Raw genomic sequence first — 13,723 nt, 5'->3', positions numbered from 1 at the left:
TGTGTGTGGGAGCTCTTTTAAGGAAAGCATAATGTGAACATTAAATGAAAAAACAGATTTTTAGAAGTTCTCAGTGCTCAGATGTATGTAGTGTTCTCTGTAGTAAGTACCTTAAACTCTCTTTTTTTTTGAATACCTGAACCCTTGTTTTGAGTGTTGTATACTTTTAAATTCTAAGCCTATGTGAATTTGAAAGGTTTTTTCCAGGTATGTATTTTCATCTTCTTTCCATAATAGGCTCTGCCTGGTACGGTAGTTGAATCAAATAGAATTTTAGCGATTTATGAAAATGTACATGTTATTTAAAAAGAAATGGAAATTTTCAATGAAGAGTTGCCAGTGCCTTCAGAACAGCTAAAGAAAATTCCAAAGCTAAGCTCATACAAAATGGTGATGCAATTGCTTAACTTTCCACATCTGGAACATTAATATACTCTAGCAAAGAGTCTGTTCTAATTATTTTTTCATTACCAAGCTGTACATCTGTGTAGAATGTTCTTTATATTTGATACCTCAGATAACTGAGGTAATCTTTTGTAGATGGATAAGCATAACAACCTAGATACTGCAGCAAAAATATATAGGTAATTTATAATTATAGAGAGATTATCAGTCTCTTATGAAACAATACCCTTATTCCATATACCAAGATTAAAATATTTTATCTATTTCCAGGTGATGGAGCTTGCTGGCATTGAAGCACAACAGGTGGTGTTACTGCTTGAAGACTATCAGTTTGTTCACTCCACATTCCTTGAGATGATCAACAGTTTACTCTCTTCCGGTCAGACAAGTGCAAAAAGATTATGGTCCTAATTTTACTATACAGAGTTAGTTCAGTGGCGTAGAATTAGATGATGTTTTCTAATTTTGTATCCATTCTAGAAATAATCAAGCCAGAGGGATTAATTAGCTTTCTGTGCTATGGTAGCTAGAATGCTTCCTGTGCATGAAACAACTCAGCTATCCTCTATCTACCCTATAGTAGGGGTGCGATCAAATCCTCAAATTTGCAATTGAAGTAACTTATAAGTTACTTATAAGTCTTTAAAGTACTGTGATAGTGAAATAATTATGTATCATGCTCTACAACTTCCTTTTTTAAATTAAGAATAGGTAATGCCTTCTAATTTGTTAAAATTTAGAGGTGTCCCAACCTTTCTCTGTATGATACACACTAAGTTCTATCCTTAAGCTTCAAAAAGTAACAAGATAATAATAAATAATATAATAACAAATAAAAAGTTACTTTATTTCTGTATCTAGGTTTTGCTGCTTGAGCAGAGAGATCATTGAAGGACTTAATATGACTTACTAAATGCTTTTTGGGCAGGCTCAATTTTTTGTTCTGTGAATATCTTTTGCTTTCCTTGTCTCTCTGTCCCTCTCCAAAAACAGAAGAAAAAAAAACTCTACAATTTTTATATTGCAGTTTTCAGTCTAATATGGTGAGTCAATCACAGTTACAATTAATTTGAGATAAAGCATTGATTGGAAAACTACAGTAGTTTAGAAGTTGGCTCACAGGTGCAAATTCACATCATCTTACAGTACCACATTTTTATCATGCAATGCTAAATCCTTATGACTGAGTCTTAAATTAGAGAGGGAGGGCCTAGATAACTTACCTGCTTCATTTTTCTGGTTTTGGATGCATTATGAAGTCTGTTTTCGTATGGATCACTATTTTTGGTAGGTTTGACTGAGCTGTTCAAAGTATATTTCAGTGACACAAAGTAGGTTGTTAAAAAGTAGGTTGTTAAATTAAATCACTATCATCTGATTTGTTGTTTTAATGATATTGTTTGTTTTGAAAGTAGGGAGGTAAATACTGCCACGCTGTAATTCACTAGACTGACTGTTCAAAGGAATTTGAAGAATTCTGGTGTATTTGATCAGACATTTTAAATTCATTCTTCAAATAGGAGAAGTTCCTGGACTATATAAAATAGAAGAATTGGAACCCTTACTATCTCCTCTGAAGGATCAAGCTTCACAGGATGGATTTACAGGGCCAATTTTCAACTACTTCACATACAGTATGTGATCAGAATTATATAATTTATAAGTTATTAATTACAGAAGGATACAAAAGTGATATAATAATGAACAAATAATTGCTAAGGATGATCTCAGTTTTGTGTACATTTTTAACTTTCAGATAGTTATATTAAAAACAGGATAGAATAATGATTATAGTGTGGTATTTGAAGGAATATAACAATATAACTCTTGGCTTAAAAATTGCCATCTATCTGAAATTTTGTATTCATGATCTGCAAAGTTATTAAGAATTTTGCTGTTGAAAGTCATTTGGAAGGAGGAAAGCATGTGTCTCCATTCTTTTCTACTTTGTTTAGACTGTATATCTAATAACAGTCTCCTTATATTTGTCAGTTAAGTTCAGGAAAAAATGATTATGCCTACAAATCACTTTGGATTTTGAGTTGTCTTAAGAAAGCTTATGTTTACAGAAAGGTTTCCTAATTATTTGTGCTTCTTTGTCAGACCAACAGGAAGATAAAATAGTTCAGAAATAGATAGAAGTATGTGACTGAAACAGAAATTGGTGGCCATAGTCAAGGGCCCAGGAAGTACTTCTAATTGTCTCAAAGTTGTTTAGAAAGTAAACAAGTGGTAACCATTTAAATACTGCCGTCTCTTCTTAAAAAAAAAAAAAAAAAAAAAAAAAAGACACTGATACACACAGTGGCAGTGCATGACATTCCATTAATTTCTTTCTTAAGTTACATTTATAAACATTGCTGCCACAGTGTGAAGTGTAATAGTATTTTTTTTCAGAAATTGTTTTATGATAAGTATTTGAATGTCAGTCATGTCTGTAAAATTATTTGTATTTACAATAAGTTTATTGCATAGTCAGATTGCTATCTACTGAATATTTAAATATGTTGCATTTCCTTCAGGGATCCAACAGAATCTGCATGTTGTCTTGATCATGGATTCTACCAATTTAAATTTTGCAATAAATTGTGAAAGTAATCCAGCACTGTACAAGAAATGTCAGGTCTTGTGGATGGAAGGCTGGTCTGAAAACAGTATGAGAAAGGTAAAAAGAAAGTAATAAAAGGAAAGTAGTGAACATTGCTAGCTTTATTTTGCGAATGCCATCTTTCTACTTTCACATGCTTCTCAGCTAAAGCAAGGGTAAAGTGTGTTTTGTAGAGTGTTTGAAAAAAGCTCCTTAATAATTTTAGATTTATTTGTTTATTTTTTATTCTCTGTAGATATTTTGTAAGTATTCCATTAATCAAAAAACTGTGATATCATTTGTTTAAAAGAATACCTTTATATAACTGAGCTCTGATAGAGAAGAAAAAAAATATCTAAATTAGTGAAGGAGCAATTGTCTCTGTGCTTATTCAGTTAATTTGTGCAATGCTATAAAAAGAGAAAATTATATAGAACAGTTAAGCAGTGTTATTTCACCAGTAAGGATATGTTTTGTTTTCTTTGTTGGCTGATTTGAACAAAATGCTTGCTACTTTGACTCTGCACAAATGCAATATTTAAGCACAACAAATGTTCAAATAGACTGCAAGCAAAATGATTTGGTCAACTAGCATACTCTGATGATATGCACTATTATTACTATGCATGAGAACTCATTTAAAACTAGGTTTGTTACGTGTGTGCTGTATGCATACTATGTTGATCTGTGATTGCTTTTAAACCTTGTGTTATTCCTGAATTTCTGTAAAGTGTTTTGCTTGATGGAAAAGCGCCGTTGTGTTCTTTTTAGGATCAAAATCTACTTATTTCAGGATGTTCACAATGTGGGTTTGAGAAAAATATATAGTACTTTTATATGTCAGGAGGTTGCCGAATCTGGTGCTCTGATAGAGAAGAGGCTGCCACAGCTCCTTGCCCCAAAGTCCAACAAGTAGCAAGGCTTGACATGTATTCTCAGTAGGCACACACACAAATACATGTATGCAGTACACATTACACATATATATATCACCAGTCCCCCGAAACAACCCAGACAGTACATTTCAGTCTTTTCAGATTAGCAATTAAAATTATTTTTTTTAATCTTAAATTTTCTTTATACATATCTTTGATACAAAAAATCATGTTTATTTTTTAGATACCTGAAATGCTTTTGAATGAATCAGAGGAACAAGGAAAAACTGGGAAAGCATATAAGGAACATAAGAAAAAACATTCAGGTAATACTTGCATGGAGCAAATTAGTATGGCTGTTCTTTAGCTATTATTAATTATTATTAAACACACTATTTCAGTGCTCGGTTGGGCATGGATGATTTGCACGCAGATTCATAGATTTTGACATTGTTCACATGGGAATGCTAATCTGGGAAGTGCATCCTGGGTCATTGAGCCCAGTGTCTTCTGTCACGAGCAACCGCTGCATATATTCGGTTTTAAAAAATGATCATTAATTCCTCAAAAAAAATACGTTGTATTATTTTTAGTTACTTTATGTAAGATAAGAACGGTTATATTAATTTTCTGTCTATCAAATTATGTTGTACAGATGATTCTGATTTTCTGAAGTCATTTTTGACAATCCATGAATCATGTAAATTGTATGGAGCAACCCCCAGCAGGTATATGACATTTCTTCGCATATACAGTACTATCAATAGCAGCAAACGAAGAGAGCTGATAAAAAGGCAGAATCACTTGCAGGTAGGTATTTAAAACATTTTTGACATACAGCTTTCCAAAATACTCTCACATTTGGGAATACTTTGTGTATTATGAGTGGTAGCTGCTAGCATGGTTGTGTGAGGTTTTCTTGTCTGTGCATGCTCATGCTGTGGTTTCAGGAGAGGACTGGTCTGAGTCTTAAAGCACATCTTTGTTCATATGACTTGTAGAATGAAGGATATTTTCTTTTTTTCATTAACATTTCCTTATATATATCAGAATGAATACGCTTTTTTGATAGTAATTGCAAGTACTTTAAATTTTTAAAGCCCTGTGTGGTGGAATTGTGTTGCAACCAACCCACCATCTTTACTTCAATTTAACTCTCATTCTCTGCTTGTATACTTTTTCCCGCTGTAGCTCCATAATCCATCCATTTATCTCTACTTCAACTACATTGTCTGTGTGATTCTTGCATCTTTCTAGTTCAACAAGCTGTTATTGGCCTCGTGGTGCTCCTCTGTAACTTAGACTGAGATTCCCTTGTCTGTGACATCCTCACTTTATATTTTGGAGTTTATTTCAAACTCCTTTTTCACAAATCAAAACTTTATGCAGCTTTAGACCAAATACACTTCATCTCACAGACTACCTGTTACTCATCTAACTACCTGCTACTCCTGTTCTCTATTTATAACATGCTTATTTTTGAAATGCACTTGAATGTCAATACTTCCTTGTTTTTCTTCTCATAATATATTTATAAAAAGTTCTGTGTGATCCTTTAGAGCACAAAACTTTTCCCCTCCATTTCAGCTACTCTTCTCCATTCTGAAACCCCACTTGCCAAACTAATTCTTAAATAAATGGTTCTCAGGATAAGCATCTGTCAGAAGCATACAACTTCCCTGCCTTATGCTGTATGCTCTTTTTATTCTGCTTGCAAATGTTCTTCCATCTCCGTACTAAGCAGTTTACAAAAATACGAGTTTGTCATGGTAGAAATTGTGGATTTTACTATTTATTTGGAAAATAATTGAAAGTGGACTATGATTTATTTGTGACAAACACTGATGTCCTTGTTCTCTTCTTTGGCTAAATAGAAGTAATCATTTACATGAAAATTAGAGACATATCCTAAATCAAACATCTTCCAGTTAATATTTTCAAATAAATTTTGAAACAGTTTTGTCATCTTGTTGTCATGAAGCAAATCATTTAGAAAGTCTTGATAAAGAAAGTTGTTATCTAAAACATACCTGAGATTTAGATTATGCACGTCTATGTTCCTTAGAGAATGTACAAATATGGATTATAGGGTAGCCTAGTTTATTTTAGTTTGTTTAACTTTTGTAGATTTGCTTTTAGAGAGAAAATAATTATCGCTTAACTCAATTGAAATGCTGTACCATTTGCTATTCTTTTAAAAATTTATTATTTGAGGATTTAGTTTTTAGATTTTTGATACAGTAAAAGACCTTATACTAACACATTGAGTATCACATCTCCTTTTTGAGCTAAATAGTATTAAGAAGGTATTGTAAATAACACTGAGAAAATATAGAATGTAAATTTTATGCAAAGTCAAAGAAGACAATTGAACTCTCAGTAAAATCTATTGAGATTTTCCTTGAAATGGTCAGAAAGTGAATCATATGCAGTCACACATAGCAAGTGTGAAAGACAATGGGAGTAAACTCAAGAGTTTACAGCAGTTGGCTGGGAATAAGCATTCTGTTTTATAAAGAAAAATGAAAAAAAAAATAGTCTATGTGACCTTTAGTGTCTACATACTTCTTGTAAAGAACCTTTGCTTAAATTTGTTTACAATTTCTTGCTAAACAATTATTTCTTATGAACTTTTATAGGCAGGTGTTTCAAAGATGAATGAAGCTAAAGCCCTAGTAGATGAATTGAACAGAAAAGCTGGAGAACAAAGTATATTACTCCAAACTAAGCAGGATGAAGCTGATGCTGCCCTCCAGGAAATTACAGTATCTATGCAGGTATTGTATATGATCACATCACCAATGGAAAAAAAAATCATTTTCTGTTTTGGTCTCTCTAACTGACTTTGCTTTCTGTTTTTTAAGAGAATACGCCTAAGGGAATTGCCAGGAATGAGCCCTGGTGCTTGAAAAAATTTGCAACAGAACTGAGAGGATTAGATAATTTAAATCATATTTGAATTGATTGTGTAGGAAGAGATCAGTGTCACTTTTGCACCTGAGTAATATTTACTACTATAGATTACTCTGAAAGGTTTCCTAGAACTTTATAAATGTAAGCTGATCCATTTTTTAATATCTCTTACAAATAAGAACTTCCAAGAAAATATTGATAAATTGCAGTATTTTAAGTAATAAATCTTACAGATTAATTCTCTGGATCCATGAGAAAGTGCTTATTTCATGAGTTAGTATTTTGAGATCAACATAAACAAGGGTAGGTAGTATCTCAGTCCTTATAACTCCTTGAACCTGAATGATAGAAAAAGTGATTTGTTTAGTATGTTACCTGCTGTGCTGTATACAGCAGTCTCAGAGAGTTTTTATCTCATTTCCCTTGATCTCTGTTTAAATCTGTGTCCAGTAGAGTTACATGTTGCACAGGTAGCAGATATTACATTGTAGGACAAAATCAAAGTATAGGCCATTAGCAATGAAGGATGATGGTCCAGCAACATCAAAAAAGTGTTAATGGAATTCTGATTATTTAGTTTAGCAGAAAGTGTAAATAGCCTCTAACATTTTTTAAGTCATATGAGCCCCAAAAGTAGGAGTATAAATCTTCTGCATGGTACAGTAAAGAAAGAGAAGGAGACGTGATAAATAAGTGCTTAAGTTCCATCTAATTTAGTCAAACAAATATCAACTTAAACCTAGAGGTTAAGTGCTTATATATTTTTCTTAATTAAACTATCTTATCATTAAATATTTTCAGATATTTTAGCATGACTGGTGCTGTACAAGTTATAATGAAGACTAAAAGAAATAAGAGAAATGTGAAGAATGGAATCTGTATAAATGTGAAAACTAAAGATAATCTTTCTTACAGAGTGCTAGTGAGCAGAAAACAGAAATGGAAAAAATAAAACAACAGATAGCAGAAGAAGCTGCAGAAATAGAAGAAAGAAAAAGAAAAATTGAAGATGAGCTAAAAGAGGTTCAGGTAAGAACTGATAAGGAAAAGTAATCTTTTGCAGTCTGAGTTTGTTTGGCTGACTCAAGTTCTGCCGTGCAAAATAATTCTATAGGATTTATCTTGTTATTTCTAAAATTTTACTCTCAATTATTTAGATATTAAAACTCTTCATGTATTAGAAAACAGTTCATTCTAATTACCAGATTTATCTTGTCTTTTCATCATTCAAATTTATTTTCTATTTGATGTTAATTATAATAAGATTTTTCAGAGCAAATCTGACCTCCAGTTACTGTATCCCTCCTGGGACAGTCTACAGCTGAGGTCTGTGGTTTTTACTAATATCTTCTTTAGACAAGCTATATCATTTCTCCTGGGTGAAAATGATAATATCCTAGGGCTTGGCATTATCACCTTAACAGGAATAGTTCAATGACCAATATTTTTCCAACTATTTTTTTAGTTCTGGAAGTTATATATCTTAATGGCACTGTAGCAAACTGCTTGTTCAAGAGAGCATTAGGCAACCTTTTCGTTTGGGAGGCATGTGTCTTCAGTCATGATATTCAGTCTTTACTTTTCATCCCATCATTTTGGGATATATCATATATGTATGACCGATACTAAGATCTTCATAACATTTATGAATTAAAGTGCTGAATCAAAAGCTACAGGATGTCAGGATGATAATGTACAGTGTTATATGGAAGTATGTTGTCACAAATAAATACATGCCAAATTTTTTAGTAACTTTTGTTCACATAAACACATATCAAAGGTTATTGGTTAGGTAATAAAGTATTTAACACAAAAAAGAACAGGAAATTGTATGAAAACTGAAAAGTCAAATGCTCATTTCCTTATATCCTCATATTTTTTTAACACATTTTTATGTTTTAAGCCACTGGTTAATGAAGCTAAACTAGCTGTTGGAAATATAAAGCCAGAGTCTTTGTCAGAAATCCGGTCATTACGGATGCCTCCTGACATAATCAGAGACATACTAGAGGGAGTTTTACGACTGATGGGAATTTTTGATACATCATGGGTGAGCATGAAGAGGTGAGGATTTTATTTAAACTTTAAATGTAGGCAGCAATTTAAAAAATGAAATACTTTCTGTTATACTCAGTAATAATGTATCTGCAGAATAGTTCAGTTTCATAGAGAAATAACATCTTTAACTTAACTATTTAATATCTTTTACAGTTTCTTGGCCAAAAGAGGAGTGAGAGAAGACATAGCAACTTTTGATGCCCGTAACATTCCAAAAGAAATACGAGAGAGTGTTGAAGAATTACTTTCCAAAAACAGAACATCTTTTGATCCGAAGGTAATTCTTGATTTCACTATATAAAATAAAATTAAAAAAAAAGAAAACACACAAAGAATTGTCTGATTTACAAACATGCACTTAAATTACTGAAAAATGAAAATGAATTCTACTTACAGAAGAAAAGTCTTTGTCAATAAAAGAGAAAAATATAGCAGAGGCTACTCTGCTACTTTGTTGCATACTGCCTCTAACAGCGAGGAATTTGTTGGAAGTTGAGGAGAGATGGGATGAGAGAATAAGTCATCAGGCATTAAAGTTCTTAAGAGATCTTGTGTCACTGGTACAAATCAGAAGGCAGGTAAAAGCGTTGTAACTAGCTTTTTGTGTCATTGTAACAGAGTCTTTAACTTCATGGTTAATTGAAAAAAAGATAATTAAATGGCTTGGTGATATTGAGACCTAATTTGGCAGTAGCTACTAAAAGGAATTCTAAAATATTGGTTCCTTATTTTTAAAAGGAAGGTGATAATTTCCTGAAAAGGAGCACTGATAGATTATGGATTCATTTAGAACTTTATAACTTCAATGAAGCTTCGGAGTTGTCTGTTATTTTCTTTACACAAATTGGTGGCCTACAATATAATCTGTTTGTAATGATTTGAAAGTTTTGTTCCGTTGAGGAGCTGGCTAATCTGCATATCTGTGTTGATAACTGGTGAATCTTTGCAGATTCTGTATTTATGTCAATAATATTTTACTTAGAGGACTCTTTGGAACTGATTCTGTTTTTTCAGAATGCTAAAAGAGCCAGTGCTGCAGCCGCTCCATTAGCCTCTTGGGTGAACGCCAATGTCCAGTATTCCCATGTCCTAGAACGAATACAACCTTTGGAAAAAGAAAAGGCTGGCTTGGAAGCGTAAGTTAGAGACCATTGCAAAATAAATGTTCTTAATTCCAACAGTGGTGCGTGAGACTAAGGCCAGTGAGGAGGAATTCAAGTTCTTTAAAAATATAAGAAATCCCAAACCATTCCTGGCCCATAGATGGTGGAATGCTCATGCAAACATGGACAAAGCAGAAGTGTACATTTTTTTTTTCCTTTGGGAGCTATACTTTGGATATGTTTTGGCTAAACCCAAGTTACCAGTCTCATCTGAAATGTGTTTGGGAGAAATGAACATCATAGATATGTTTAAAACTTGTTTTGTCAGTGAAACCCATGTTCCTGTTTTTTTCAGCCAGGTGGCAAGTGTAGTCAGCTTCTCCTTAGAATCATGTGGATATAAAATAGTCTTCTGACCAACCATAAATTGTGGGATCTCTACTGATTATTTTGTGAGGACTTAAAGTTCTATACTGGAAGAATTTGGAGAATCTCTGCTTTTAAGAATAGATTTGAATATGCTTAGTGTGCATTTTCAAAACTATTCTTTGTGATAAAAAGCAGCCAGAACTTTTTAAAAAGTTAAAACAGATTTTTTTAATATAAACCATAAGGAAGAACTATGTTTGGGCTCTCTCTGTGTATTAACATTTCTGTTACACTTACATTTTTTCCCTTTTGATTCATAGTCTTAAAACAAACATTACATTTTTTTTTAAGTAATCTCAAGAAAACTGAAGACAGAAAACAGAATTTAGAAGATCTTCTGAACTCTGTTGGTCAAAAAGTGTCAGAACTGAAAGATAAGTATGTTGGTTTTGTTTATTTCAAGATGTAAATCAAAACATTGATGATTTTACAGTTTGAATACGATGAGATTTTTCTGACCAAATGTAACATGTCACTGTGGATATTTACATCAAAAGTAGCCACATTAGGCTGACTACATCATCAGTGGACCTAAATACAGAATCACAGAACGGTTGAGGTTGGAAGGGAGCTCTGGAGATCATCTAGTCCACCCCTCTGTTTGAGCAGGATCGCCTAGAGTACCTTGCACAGGATTGTGTCCAGGCAGGTTTTGAATATTTCTAGAGAAGGATTCTCCACAACCTCTTGGGCAGTCTTGTGTTTTAAAATGCAGTCCGTCTCATAGCTCACAAGAATTGCTCCTTTAAAACAACTGCTTCTCACTATCACAGAGTCACAGAATGGGTAAAGTTGGAAGGGACCTCTGGAGAACATCTAGTCCAACCCCCCTGCTCAAGCAGGATCGTCTGGAGCATGTTAGGATCGCATCCAGACGAGCTTTGAATATCTCCAGAGAAGGAGACTCCACAACCTCTCTGGGCAACCAATTCCAGTGCTCTGTCTCGCTCACAGGAAAGAAGTTCCTCATATTCAGGTGGAACTTCCTGTGTTTCAATTTGTGCCTGTTGCCTCTTGTCCTGTCACATGGCACTACTGAAAAGAGTTTGACCCCATCCCCTTGACATCATCCCTTTACATACCTATGCACATTGATAAGATCCCCCCTCAGTCTTCTCTTCCCCCAGGCTCACCAGTCCCAGCTTTCACAGCTTTTCCTCGCAGGGCACATGCTCTAGTCCTCTAATCATCTTTGTAGCCCTGTGCTGGACTCTCTCCAGTAGCTCCATGTCTCTTACTTCTTACTCATAGAGATGCAACCCTTTTGAGCCTGGAGAAAGTGATGCTTAATATTAATTAACCAGCTCTCCTGGACCCCCCTTCCTTTTAGGGTCCTATCCTGTAGAATTCCTCCAAGTAGTTCCCTGAAGAGGCTCAAATCTGCTCTCCTGAAGTCCAGAGTTGCTAGTCCTGCTTATTGCCTTGCTTCCTCAGCACAGGATTCTGATCTCCACTATATCTCTAAGGGAACTTTAACATCTTGTTAGAACTTTGGAAACATTCCTGTACAAGACTTTGATTAATCTCAGCTTGAACAAAGACTGTTCTATTTCTTTCTGACTGATCTACTTTTTTGATGGCTTGCTAGTTGGCTATCTCCATTTCGTTCAATGTTTTGTCAAGAATTTGACATACAGTGGGATAAAAATTGTTGTGGTGAACTTTTTTATATTTTCTCCAAATCTGTTTTAGTCCAAACGTTTAGTTTGATTTTTCTAATTAGGTAGTTTTTTGTAATCAGTACAACCTGACATGTACACATTATTAAAAATAATGTTTTGTAGTCTGCAAAGAAACTGGAAAATTCTTGTCGTTGATATAATGTGTAGTGATGTCTTAGAAAACTTAGATACTGTCTCTGTTTACAGATATTAAATACCTGTATTAAATTTAAAAGCTACATTATTTATTAAATGCAATAATTAATTATGCATTAAATTTTATAAAAGAATATGAAGAACTTGCTTATTGATTAGCACATATTCTTATTTTGTAGTAGTTTACAAAATAGAGTACTGTGTATTGTGTTGGGCTCATACATAGATTAGCAGATTTCCCTTTTAAAGCTTTTATAGTAACAATTTACCAAGAAGTTACAAATCTATATTATGGCACTGAGCCTACCATTGTCATGACTAGGCACATAACAAGGCTTAACATCAACCACTATAATCAAGTCAGACTGTTTAAATGGAAGACAAAATGATTTTTCAGGCATTATGTTTTATATTGGAAATATGTTTTTAAGTCTCACCAGGATGTCTAAATTTTGTTAGTGAAAAATCTAATGTACTCATCTGCCAAAGAAGCATAAAGTAGAAAAGAGAATTGTAGTAGTTGTGTTCTTTGTAAATAACAAGGGAGGAATTCATGACAAGTTCAGTTAGGCTGCTTTGAAAATTCTTCATCAGTTTAGTAGTTTTTGATAGCAATTACAAACAGTAATTGTTTTACAGATTCCAGAGTAGAACAACGGAAGCAGCAAAACTTGAAGCTGAATTAAGTAAAGCTCAGAAAACACTGGAAGCTGCAGAGGTACTCATAAGTCAACTAGATAGGGAACACAAAAGATGGAACACCCAGGTTAGTGAAAATTTTCATAAAATACATGTTATAACTGATACTTTTTAAAAGACAGTTTTTGTACTCATTGCAGATTATGGGTTCTCAGCATTCTGCTGATCTTGTAAGTGTACAATTACATGATTCCTCATCAGAAATGAAAACTTTTTTTTTTTTCCTTATGAAACTTCCTTTTATTTCATTGTGCAAGTTATTTTACCTATATCGTATAGATATGGAATGTGTGAAAAGTTCATTTGATACAGAATATTTAATGTTTTTTTCACCATTTTCAATCACAGTAATAAGGTACTTGTTAAGATGGCTGAGCTTTTCAGCATTTACGGTTATAAGGGATAGATTTTTGGAAAGTATTAGGCAGTCATTATCTTAAAATAAATCACTTTCTTTGTATCTATCTTGGAAATGCTGATGTAGACCTAATCAAAATTTTGTGTTGCTTTTGAAATCTTTTATGTGCTCACAAACCTTTCTATTTCTAAATTAGAGAAAGTATATCTTACTAGCTCAAATGATATTTTGGAGAAAAACTGACAAACCTTTAGGCATGCAGGTACTCGTCCCATAATGAGAGTGTGGTTTAGGTTAGAGGAGAAAAAGCTGTGTTCATCTCACTTTAAAGTAAAAAGGAAGTATTAAAAAGTTGCTTTTAAGTGTCACTTTTTAAAGTCAGTTTGATTAAAGGAAGCAAAAATGTGACAATACTTCCAAGCCAATTATGGCAGTCTTCTATATTATTTTGATATACCCTAAATTTTTCCAAAATATTT

At 33.3% G+C, this 13,723-nt stretch overlaps 1 protein-coding gene across 1 annotated transcript in view; it reads left to right on the top strand.

Moving 5' to 3' along the window:
* The window catches only part of DYNC2H1 (dynein cytoplasmic 2 heavy chain 1), a 167,775-nt gene that overhangs the window by 44,274 nt on the left and 109,778 nt on the right, over positions 1-13,723 (top strand). Inside the window, exons 50-61 of the mRNA XM_062567281.1 lie at positions 676-784; positions 1,926-2,039; positions 2,928-3,070; positions 4,112-4,193; positions 4,523-4,677; positions 6,507-6,644; positions 7,696-7,809; positions 8,684-8,844; positions 8,992-9,115; positions 9,853-9,974; positions 10,662-10,748; positions 12,827-12,953. Of these exons, the coding sequence (XP_062423265.1) occupies positions 676-784; positions 1,926-2,039; positions 2,928-3,070; positions 4,112-4,193; positions 4,523-4,677; positions 6,507-6,644; positions 7,696-7,809; positions 8,684-8,844; positions 8,992-9,115; positions 9,853-9,974; positions 10,662-10,748; positions 12,827-12,953 (1,476 nt within the window). The remainder of the gene's footprint in view (positions 1-675; positions 785-1,925; positions 2,040-2,927; positions 3,071-4,111; positions 4,194-4,522; positions 4,678-6,506; positions 6,645-7,695; positions 7,810-8,683; positions 8,845-8,991; positions 9,116-9,852; positions 9,975-10,661; positions 10,749-12,826; positions 12,954-13,723) is intronic.

Source organism: Rhea pennata, chromosome 1 (genome assembly GCF_028389875.1).
Source record: "Rhea pennata isolate bPtePen1 chromosome 1, bPtePen1.pri, whole genome shotgun sequence".
Lineage (NCBI taxonomy): Eukaryota > Metazoa > Chordata > Aves > Rheiformes > Rheidae > Rhea > Rhea pennata.
Note: the sequence above shows the minus strand (reverse complement) of the source record. Positions and strands in the feature narration are given on the sequence as shown.